Source organism: Bison bison, unplaced genomic scaffold, assembly GCF_000754665.1.
Source record: "Bison bison bison isolate TAMUID 2011002044 unplaced genomic scaffold, Bison_UMD1.0 scf7180017864229, whole genome shotgun sequence".
NCBI lineage: Eukaryota > Metazoa > Chordata > Mammalia > Artiodactyla > Bovidae > Bison > Bison bison.
This window is the reverse complement of record NW_011494801.1, coordinates 1,367,898-1,379,904: the sequence shown is the minus strand read 5'-3', so window position 1 is coordinate 1,379,904 and position 12,007 is coordinate 1,367,898. Positions and strand designations below refer to the sequence as shown.

The 12,007-nt window shown below is 46.5% G+C and overlaps 1 protein-coding gene across 2 annotated transcripts in view; it reads right to left on the bottom strand.

The window, feature by feature from the left end:
* Positions 1–12,007, bottom strand: part of RCSD1 (RCSD domain containing 1) — a 73,141-nt gene that overhangs the window by 60,452 nt on the left and 682 nt on the right. For both annotated transcript variants that reach the window (XM_010846009.1, XM_010846008.1), the window contains exon 2: positions 11,890–11,997. In XM_010846009.1, coding sequence (XP_010844311.1) covers positions 11,890–11,895 — 6 coding nt within the window. In that variant the 5' untranslated portion in view covers positions 11,896–11,997. The remainder of the gene's footprint in view (positions 1–11,889; positions 11,998–12,007) is intronic.

The following is a 12,007-nucleotide window of genomic DNA, read 5'->3' as shown; positions in this document are numbered from 1 at the left end:
TGCAGGTCAGGAAGCAACAGTTAGAACTGGCCAGGAACAACAGACTGGTTCCAAACAGGGAAAGGAGTACGTCAAGGCTGCATATTGTCACCCTCCTTATTTAACTTCTATGCAGAGTACATCATGAGAAATGCTGAGCTGGATGAAGCACAAGCAGGAAATCAAGATTGCTGGGAGAAATATCAATAACCTCAGATATGCAGAATTCACCACTCTTATGGCAGAAAGTGAAGAGGAACTAAAGAGCCTTTTGATGAAAGTGAAAGAGGAGAGTGAAAAAGTTGGCTTGAAACTCAACATTTAGAAAACGAAGATCATGGCATCCAGTCCCATCACTTCATGGCAAATAGATGGGCAAACAGTGGAAACAGCGAGAGACTTTATTTTGGGGGGTTCCACAATCACTGCAGATAGTGACTGCAGCCATGAAATTAAAAGACACTTGCTCCTTGGAAGAAAAGTTATGACCAACCTAGACAGCATATTAAAAAGCAGAGACATTACTTTGCCCACAAAGGTCTGTCTAATCAAAGCTATGGTTTTTCCAGTGGTCATGTATGGATGTGAGAGCTGGACTATAAAGAAATATGTTTACCCATAGAAACAGGACATATATTCACCCCCTGACTTCTCTTTCAACTCTACTTGCCCCTCTTAATCATACCTCAGAGCATGAAAAACAACTAAAATCACTAAAAACATTGTTTTATGCTTGCAAAGCAGCTTTTGTTTTAATCAGGAAGAACATCTCTGACAAGAGTAGTGTAAGTCTCAAGTGAGCCCTGAGTGAGCACAGATTAATGCTTTCTTCCTCAGCCTTCACATCTTGGTCAACCTGAAAGACACAACAGTCTAACTTCCAGACTAGCTCAAAGGTCATCTGCTCTGTGAAGTCTTCTAAGATTTCCCCAGGACCTGAATGATGTTCACGCAACTTGTCAAGCTCTCTCATCACCTGAGGCATGCGGAAGGACTGCACTTCCTCCTCCCTGGGCTTGAGTTGAATGTGGTTAGTTCCAATCCTTTCAGGCCAGAGTCACAGCAAGGACAAGTTCTCCAGAACCCTTTCCCCATCTGCTGTGATAACTGACAATGTGCTTTATGGTAGCTGCTCTGTCAACCAGGGTTCCCAGAGGAGAACAATAACATTAAGCAGAGCCCCCAGGCATCGCTTCACAGAGTGAGAAACAGCACTCACTCTTTTCAGCCACTAAGACCATGGAATTGTCTTATAGTGACACTAGCTGCCTGGACTGCTACAGTCACCTGTCCTCACCAGTCCCATCAGACTGCCTTTACACAGAGCCTTTACAGGGCCAATCACACTGTTCTGTAATCATTGCTTTTCTTTCACCCCAGACTGTGCAGATCTTGAGAGCAGGTACTGTGTCTTATAAACTCTCATCTGGTAACTGCTTAGTTGTGTTGTTTAGTTGCTGTCGTGTCCAGCTCTTTTGTAACTCCATGGACTGTGGCCCTCCAGGCTCCTCCATTCATGGGATTTCCCAGGCAAGAATACTGGAGTGGGTTGCCGCTTCCTTCTCCAGAGGCTCTTCCTGACCCAGCAACCAAACTTGCATCTCCTTCATTGGCAGGTGGATTCTTTTTTTTTTTTTTTAACACTTTAATTAATTTTAGCTCATTTTATTTGTAATTTTATTTATTTATTTTTGGCTATGCTGGGTCTTTTTAAAAATTCTATTTATTTTTAATTGAAGGATAATTGCTTTACAATATTGCGTTGGTTTCTGTCATATATTAAGATGAATCAGCCGTAGGTATACATATGTCCCCTCCCTCCCATCTCCCACCCCATCCCACCTTTCTAGGTTGTCACAGAGCCCCAGTTTGAGTCCTACAGCAAACTTGCTGTCTATTTTACATAAGGTAATATACATGTTTCTATATTATTCTCTCCATTCATTCCATCCTCTCCTACCCCGCCCCCTGCCCACCCCCAGTGTCCACAAATCTATTCTCTGTGTTTCCAAAACTGGCAGGCAGATTTTTTACCACTGAGCCACCAGGCAAGCTTAAATGAATCAATGGAAGAATGCATGAATAAGGTATTTGATAACCAAATATCAAATGAGAGCATATAAAATGTAATTCTATAATCTTGCTAGACACAATCCTCTCTGAAGGTAGAGATGATCCCAGATTATCTTAAGTAGTTCTTCTCAACCTGCTGACACCATAGTTATCCCATGGGAAAGGGACCAGAGCAGAGAGAGATGGCCCTCACGGCCCCGTGGAGAGGAGCCCCGGCCCTGCATACCTCCTCTCCTGACTGTGGCTCTGAGCAGAGAAGGCTCTGGCTGTCCCTCATGCCAGTACAGTGTATACATATGTGTGTGTGTGGGCTACCCTAGAGGCAGGAAATTAGTCTCACGACAAGAATCAATGAATTGGCTGTTCATGGCAACCCAGTCCAGTAAGCTTGCCTGCGAAATGCCCTGGACAGAGGAGACTGGCGGGCTACAGTGCATGGGGTCATAAGAGTCGGACACGACTTGGGGACTCCACCACCACTATTCACCCCTAGGACAGTAGGGAGAGGAGTGTCACAAGACAGCCGAGCAATAAGCAAGGATTGATCTGCCAAGCCCGAAGTCTCCTTCCCTTATAATGAAGAGCAGGCTGACTGCTGTCATGAGCTAAATGGTGCCCCCCCAAATATGATCACTTCCCAATCTCTGGAACCTGGAATTGTTACCTTATTTCATAAAAGGATCTTTGCAGATGTAGTTAAGGATTCTGAGATGAGGAAATCATCCTGGTTTATCAGTGTAGGTCCTAAATCCAATGACACATGTCCTTAAGAAGAGACTCACAGAGTAGAAGGTAAAGGGAACATGAGGCAAAGATTACAGTGACCATAGCCAAGAAAGCTGGCAACCACCAGAAGTTCTAGAAGGTGTGGGATGGATTCTCCCCTAGGGTCTCCTGTGACACCTTGGTTTCAGGTATCTGGCCTCCAGAACTGTGAGAGAATAGATTTCTGAGACCGCATTTGTGGTCATATATTATGGCAGTCCTAGCAAACTCACGCATCTGCCAACTCCACTGGCTTTAGACAGTAACCCAGAGTACCAGCATCCCTCTGAGTCTTCCATTCATTCCACATGGGCTTAGAATCATCCTTGTTCTTGTCCTCCCAAGTACATCAATTTAGGCTTTTGTGAGGAGATTCAGGAATGACTAGGCAGCAGGGGCCAAAGACTCCTCCAGAAAGACCCTTTGAGGGCATCATAGAAAGGAGGGTTGGAGGACAGGTGGAGTACTCTCCCTAGTGGGGTGGCACCCTCACGGACTTAGTTTAAGATCTCTTGGCACTTGTTGCTTAAGACAGTGATAATAATAGCTGTCCCTCTCTCTGCCCATCTCCCCCAACCCTTACCATCCCCCTATAACGGTGCTTGCCAGATAAAACCTAGAAACCAAACACCATCGGTATGGACTTGGAAAGCCTCAAGAAGACTATACACAGACATGCAGAAGCAATAAAGTAATTATGAACTTATTTAGACACATGGATCACACATGCCCTGTAGAAGGGAGGTTCCTGTGCTGGGAGCCAGAAGACCTTCATCTTAGTTCTGACTTTGCCACTAACTGACTTTAAGTGTAACCATCAGTATATCACTTATGTCAGTTTCCTCATTTATTTGGTCATGCCATACATTTTGTGGGATCTTAGCTCCCCAAATAGAACCAGGAATTGAACCTAGCCCCTCAGCAGTGAAAGCAAGGAGTCCTAATCGCTGGACCACCAGGGAAATCCCTCTTCATCTTTAGAATGAAGGGAATGAAAGAAACTGCTATTATTCCTTCTTGCTCTCAAAACTCTAAGCCATAAAAATGAATGTTTATTTAAACTTCCTTTGTGCCACAGATGTTGGCACTAGTTTCATTCAGAAACACAAGTGGAGCCTTTCAGAAGCCTATCAGATGTGTAGATGAGGACTCGGAGTAAATCTGTACCAGACCTCAGAGGCCCCGAGCCTTGAGCTGCTGGCCTCCCCAGTGGCCTTGGGCTGGAGGAGAACTGGCCAGGTCAAGGGGCATGTGGTCTCCCTGTCACACATGCTGTGGGCACTGTGTGGGCAGCCAGAGCCTCTCTACTACAGGAGGAAGAGAACGGGCCATAGGATCCCACCGAGTGGGGTGGGTTCAAATGTTGGAACTTCTGGTAATCACCTTCCAAACCTTGGGCATATAATTTAATCATATTGAATCCTCAGCATCCTCATCTAGAAAACAGATGGAATAGGACTTTATGAAGATTGAAAAGATTAACTTATGTAAAATATCTGTATATAGAAGGTGTTCAACAAGTGGATTACCATGACAGCAAGCTTCAGGTTTCTCCTATATGACATCAGTATCAGTTCAGTTCAGTCACTCAGTTGTATCTGACTCTTTGTGACCCCAAGGACCGTAGCACATCAGGCTTTCCTGTGTATCACCAACTCCTGGAGCTTGCTAAAACTCATGTCCATCGAGTCGGTGATGCCATCCAACCATCTCATCCTCTGTCACCCCCTTCTCCTCCTGTCTTCAATCTTTCCCAGCATCAAGGTCTTTTCCAATGAGTCAGCTCTTTGCATCAGGGGCCAAAGTACTGGAGTTTCAGCTTCAGCATCAGTCTTTCCAATGAATATTCAGGACTGAATTATCAGTATGGATGCTGAGAAATGGATTTCGCACTATCCATCAAAACATATCTCGAAAGTAAGACAAGCGATGAATGTGAAGCTTGGCAATGTATTTCAGACATGGGGGGGCGGTGGAGGGGGTGGCCCCATCAAGGTAGGAGAACTGTCCATTTGACTCATGTGCTTGGAATAAATTATCACAGGTGAGGGTCTAGGGGTGAGGCCCCAAGGAAGCCAGAAGCCCTCTATGGCGCGTTGTGAGATGTAAATTCTCTGTGACCTCTGGTGTGGGTGCTTGGGCTGTATAATAGCAGTCACGAGTCTTGGCGTCTCGTTTCTGTCGCACTGTGTTGCTGGACCCAGCCTTCGTTTCTGTCGCACTGTGTTGCTGGACCCAGCCTGAGCCGAGGCACGTGGCTGGCTGCTGCTCCGGGGCTCACCTTGGCTTGTGCCTGTGCTGCCGCTGGACAAAGAGGAAGGCTTTTTGGAGCAGGCACAGGACGTGTGAGGAATGCAGGAGTGGGGCTGCAGGTGGAGGTGTGAACTGAAGGAGGGCTGTGGGGGCGGCTTTGGTTGAGTTGACCACAGGCATTCCCTTGGGGCCTGGGGTCTATTTCAAATTGGATTTCCGCCTCAGAGCTTTTAGGCGCAGGCCCTGGGCTTGAGTATGCTAATCGCTGGGCTGAAATCCCCTGTTAGCTGTGCACCCCTGGGGCTGCCAGGGAGCCTGGGAAGAGCCCCACTTGTAGGGGAAATCCCCAGTAGAGGAAGCAAGTTTTCTCTAGCTCCCATTAGAGACGCTGACTCTGAATGCCCACACACCTGAGAACTTATCTTCAGTCTTGTACTTTTTTTACGTTGTGTCCTATGTGTATATTTTGTTTCCCCAAATAGAACAGAGGTCCTTTTATGGCAGGAACTGTAACTTTTACTTCTCTATATCCCCCCTCTAGCTCCCCAACTTCAAATACCTTTACCTTGACTGACTCCAGACACGGACTGCTTGTCCTCACACGATGCTTCTAGCATCAGTGCTTTGCTTGCCACCCTCTAACTAGAAGGCACCTCCCCATTCTCTGCACTTGGTCAACTCCTCCCCATCCCTCCAGACTCCACGTAGAAGCCATCTCTTGCAGGAAGCCCGTCTGAACCCTAGGCTGGGTACGATGCCTCTCCTCTGTCCACGTGAATTCAAACCCCTTGCACATGCCTATAGGTGCTGGCCCGGCTCTTGGACGGGAGCTGTTCGGAGACCAGCAGGTGAGACATTCATCTTCCTCTCCCCACCGCCTGGCAGCAGCAGGGCCTCAGTGTATGTCTGTTGGACCTAATTAAAGAACTATCGTGTGTTGTATGCTATGAATTATTATCGATTATTGAAGATCTAGCTTAGGAAAGAGTTGTGACTGCTATCCCAAGGCCAGGAAGGCAGCTCTGATACAGCGCAAGCACGTTCAAAATGAAGGGCTAGGGACACCTTGGCTGAAGAGAATGTCCAGCTCCAATGTCTAGAACTTCTCAGTGCTTCCAGCCTGGGGGCCCCAACACTCCCCATTGAGTATTCGCTCTGATGGCATCTCAGGAGGCTCATTATAGATGTAAAGACCCTGAAAGCCCATCTCACCTCTCCTAGGGAGGTCCTGGGCCCCAAATGCAGAGGCCCATTCCTTCAAGATAAGATTTGACTCATGTAAGATGAATCTCATAAGCTCAGCAGTCATTTCCCACAATTCCCAGGAGATAGATATTCAGGAAACCTAAAAGGAAAAAGATGGAGAGCTCAATCCACAAAAGACAAGGGTATAAGGGCAGTGTCTGACTCAGGTAGATCCACTGGGTAGGTGAGCTCCTCTGCATCCCTAGAGCAATAATACTGATGCTGGTGACCAAACCTTAGTACTGTGTTAGCAGTTCCATTATATCTTCTGCACAGAGTGATTAAAAACATCTGCCTGACTCTGAAGGCCAAAATGAGGTGGATATTTATTTTGTGATGAAACCAACCATTCTACCTCTTAAGGTTTAGGCTGAGAGAAAAACTAGGTGAGAGAAAAACTGCAGCTTTCCAAAGGTTCAGTGGTGCCTAATTCCCTAGGCAGCCTCAATCTCTGTGTCTTGTTTCCTCCTTCACTATATGGCAGTTGGAGATCGTTTCATTCCACCCAGAGCTCTGAGATGTTTAGATTCTAATGAATTGAGTCAAGCTGGTCAAGCTGATTCTGCAAACCTAAAACTATTACTGTAGGATGGCAGATTTGCCTTCAGATTTCTCTGGAACCAAAACGTTTTCTTGAGGCCTTGATAAGATTACCAGGCTGCTGAGCTTCCAGTGTTCAGATTTCCCACGGAACCGCACTCGCCAGCTTCTGGCTCCCCTGGCTGTCAGCAGATACGCTGTGGATTGGGCTCTGAAACCTGACTCTGCTCCGGGAATGTGTGCTCACCCCCTCCTGTGATAGCGCCTGGGCCCTTCCAGTCTGCCTGCTGGAACTTTCCCTGTCATTGTGGTCCTGGGAATGGAAGTGTCTATTAAGTGGAAGCCAGTGGTACTTTGAGGGTCCCACAGAGTGGGAGCCAGACAGGAATGTGGGGGGTACTTGGGCAGGCCTGCAAGTCCACTGAGCCAAAATCCAGCTTCCAGAGGCCAAGCAATCCCTTATTATGGCCCATCGGTCAGCAGCCAACATATGGCTCAGTGAGAGGGTGGGTCCAAAACCAGCGAAGGCTGTTGGTGAAACTGTGGGAGAAAATATTTAATGAAGTATGGGAACTCCCTGGTGGTCCAATGGTTAGGACTCCAAGCTTCCTGGCACAACATCCCCCCCGCCGCCCCGCAATATTAATGAAGTAAAAAGATATCATTGGAAAAAGTAGGTTACAAAATGAATACATTATATGTATCAGTATATACACATACACACATACCTTTCATTAGTAATACTGATAACCTGTGAGGATGATAAGATAGTCTGGGAGTATTTAACTGACATTCATCACTCAAGATCCAGTACATAATAAATGCCCAATAAATACTGAATAAATGGATGAATGACACTATCTAGAAAGGACTGTGGAGTTACCTCAGAGAAAAGGGCTCATTAACTCTGTCCATCTAAATTAGAAATTCATTACATGTTCAGTGGCAAAATTAAAACCGGTAGTACCTACAACTTATATTTAAGCAACTAAGAGTACTGGTGTTGGAGAAGACTCTTGAAAGTCCCTTGGACTGCAAGGAGATCCAACCAGTCCATCCTAAAGGAAACCAGTCCTGGGTGTTCATTGGAAAGACTGATGCTGAAGCTGAAACTCCAATACTTTGGCTACCTGATGCAAAGAGCTGACTCATTTGAAAAGACCCTGATGCTGGGAAAGATTGAGGGCAAGAGAAGGGGATGACAGAAGATGAGATGGTTGGATGGCATCACCGACTCAATGGACATGGGTTTGGGTGGACTCCAGGAGTTGGTGATGGACAGGGAGGCCTGGCGTGCTGTGGTTCACGGGGTCGCAAAGAGTCGGACACGACTGAGCAAGTGAACTGAACTGAACTGAAGAGTACTGGTTTGATTTTGATGTACAACGTCTCCAGCTCTTTCTTTACTATACACTTCTCCATTCTGAGTTCCTATCCAGAGCAACTTCACCTACCATCTCTTCTAGAGAAGAATCATATTTTCATCATAAAAGGCCTGTACTTCTCATGGGAGGCTGGACATTCCTGGTTAGAACAACCTAAACCAACATATCTAAACCTTGTTGTTGTTGTTTTAAATTGATTTTTTCCCATCTTCAACCATTTATTTACTCATTCAACAAGCATTTGAGTGCCATCAAGCACTAGATATATATGGCCCCTGTCCTTGAGGAATTTTCCAGGGAGAGAACCAGGTAAGCAGACAGTTACAGGTCTGTCTAGTACTCTAATTCAGTTTGAAAAAAGTGCCCTGAGTGTGCTGTAGAGTCTGAGGGCATCTGTACAGGCTTCCCGAGGTGGAGATATTTGAGCTGCAGACTGAGAGGGGAAGAGTTCTCTGTTTCTGTTAATTCATTTATCAAGCAAGCTCGTCTCAAGGAATTATATGATTTAGGCACTGTGCAAACTTCTGGAGACCTAAAAACCAGTAAGAGAGTCGCTGCCTACAAAAGGCTTATTACAAACGTGTAAAAGCAGTACTGCCACTCTCCTTGGCATCTCAGAGAACCCTACTCACCTGTGCACCCTGACGAGCTCAAACACAGAAGTCATTTCCGGTTTCTTATATAACACATGGTCTTTATTCTTCCATTTCTTTCATTCTTGCTCTCTCAAAGTCACAATATGCCTGGACTCTCAGAGTAGCTCTTGAGTCTGGTTTCCTTGTTCACTCTATACACTGGCATTTTTGCCATATCATCCCTGCTACAAGGTGGATGCCATCTTACTCAAGACCACTTAGAGTTTCTTACTGTCCAAGGAGCAGAATCCAGGGCCATCCACTATCTGGCTTTGAGGCCTGCAGCTAGCCTCTGTCTGAATCCGAAAAAGGCATCCCTTTGGGGTACAGCTAGGCAAGGAGACTTTTTACAAAGCAAAGTAACCCTTTCTTCCAGATGGCTTGAATTCCAGCTCCCACCCACCCACTTGGGCAGGATCCACTATATACTCGGAGGCCCTGTGGTTTTTATCTTATTACTTTCTTTTTTTTCTCTCTCTGCTTCTTCACCTTCCTTTCGAGCCAACTGGCTTACTTTTCTGCACAAAGCTGGCATGTTCTCCGTGCATCCATTTCTTATGACTTCTCCTCCTCACCACCCACCTTTCTTTTAAGACTTCTTTTGAGTCTTACACAGAAATGCAAGAAATACTGAAATACTATAGAATTTAGGGTCTGCAAATGCCATACCTTAAGGCACTTTTGCATTTGAAAATTATGCACATGACAAGATTAGTCTTATTTTCCCTATTGGATTGTGAGCTTTTAAAAGGCATCTTTTCTTGTTTATTCCAGAGGGCTTAAAGAGGGTTGAAGTAATGATCGATATTTTTGATAACAGTAAAGTAACTTTAAAAAAAAAAGATTCCCCAAAGACTTCCAAAAGTTAAATGGGTTCTAGAGAATGAATTTTGAGTAAATCTTACTGCTGCTGCTGCTGCTGCTAAGTCGCTTCAGTTGTGTCCGACTCTGTGCAACCCCATAGACTTACTGGCCTGGTATAAATTACTAGTACTGGGAAGTAATGTAGCTCCATTTCTCATCAAATATAGTGGCATGTCTCAAAAGTGGGTTTCACCTCTCAAAAGAGTTTTACTCTGAGATTTTTCAGAAATTCCCAAATCCCACTCCTGGGTATCATGTCCCACCATGAAAAAGTTTACTTCCTGGCTAAAGAAATGTCACTTCTCCAGCCTCTTGGTTTCCTCTTCACTTCCTTTACCAGTGTTAGCTGTTGGAGTGCTTTTTTCAGGCATTTTGACAAAAGAACTTTAAAAGCAGTCACTGCCAACCCGCAAATCCATGCCCTGTACAGACTCAGTGTGGACTGACACGCTTCCTGACTGGCCAGCAGTGCTTCTGTCTTGGCAGAATCCCCTATCAATGACTACACATATGTTTACAGACTAGGGGATCTTCTCTTTTCACCACTCACTTCTCTTTTCACCCCCTCCCCCGCCACCCCACTTTTCACTTCCACACAGGAAGTTGCTCAGGCAAGTTTCAGGGCCTCTGCCACACACTGTTCCTTCCTCAACTGAAGAAGAAAGTACCTTTGGAAGGATTCCCTTGTGTCTTCTGAGAACAAATTTGGCCCTCTAACAGTAAGCAATTTGCTTCAAAGCCTAAGAGCTTTGCTCTTATCTCCCATCCAGTTCTGCAAGAGATTAAAGAGATCCTAAATTACACTGCACCTCTAGCTAAGGCCTGAGGCACCCTGTACTGTCAGAAGAGGAAACCAACTCTTAAAGCAACTTTGGGAACCTTCTTGTTCATATGGGCATTCCCAGAGCCATCTGCCTTCTTGGTTCTGAAGCTGCAGCCAGGAAAGATCTTGTTGCTCTAGGCTATCTTTGAGTAGACTGGTGAACACCCACTGCTGGGTTTCCCTCTCACCCTTTCCCAACCCTAATCTGCCTGGAGTTTCCCCAGTTTACAGATGTTTCTAGAGGGCCCATCTTAGCCTCTGGCGGATCCCAGGGGCCCCTGCACTTTATAAAGACTCCCTGAAGCTGATCCCTGAAGACAACTGATAGAGCTGGACACTTGACTGCAACTGCCCAGGACAGACCTATTGCCCACACAGAGAAGTCCCAGCGCTTTGCAGGCAGTGAGGATTGCTTAGAAGAGCCAACCTGAGTTCTGGTGTAGAGCAGTGACAGGGAAGAGTTAGCAGAACTGTGAATCTGGAGAGTGCTGACCACAGCACTGGGAGCAGCAGTTCAGCTTTTGAAAACGGGAATCACCTTTGCTTTCCTTCTTTTTAAAAGCAAGCCTAAATCTAGCTAAAATAGGCTTAGGGCTAAATGTCAGGTCTATTTCAAGGGGAAAATCCATGGGAGCCTCAAAATATGTTAAAGGCAGGGAGGAGGGGAATATACCAGCCACTCCTCCAGTGGAGGGTGGTTCCTGGATCCCACTGGCTGGAATTGTCCCAGGAAAACCCCAGGCAGAGCAGTGGTGGGCCTCACCCTGGAGCCCCCCACAGATATGTAGCCAGCACACCCCAGTGCATGCAGGGACATACAGGAAAGTCTCAAGTTTGATCAGAAATAGTGCCATTTGCCCATGAGGGGAGCTTTCCGGAAAGTTCTGAAAGATGTGACAGACAAAAGTGGGACCTGAGAAGCAAGAGGGCGACAGGACTTTTAAAAGCTCAATTTTCATCGAAAAGGGAAGCCCATAGACGCTGTGCCTTAGGGTAACAGCTCTGTTTCTCTTTCAATATTCATCTCTGCAGATCCAGCGGCTTCTGATTTCTAAATCAGAAATTTTGCTCACACATTTGTCCATTTACAAAGTTTACAGCACCTAACTTTTTTTTTTTTTTTTCTGAAGCATTTGAGTCCCTAAGCAAAATAGCTGAACCTCTAGAAAGGCCCCTCCCCTCTCCCTGAGGTCCTCCCGGCCGACCCCCTGCCTGCCGGGAGGGGTCCCCTAGGAAAGGCCGGGGGCTAGCCTCCGGAGTGCCGCAGCGCTGAGCCTCGCTCGTGCTCCCTGCTCCGACCCTGCTTGCGCGCCGCGGGATTCTTTACCTCCATGTCCTCCAGGTGCCGACTCAGCGCCGCCAGCGCGCGTTCGCTCTGTCCCGGGCTCTCGATCCGCGCTCAGCGCTCTGCTCCCGCCTGGACCGGGTTCGGCTCCTGCGGGCAC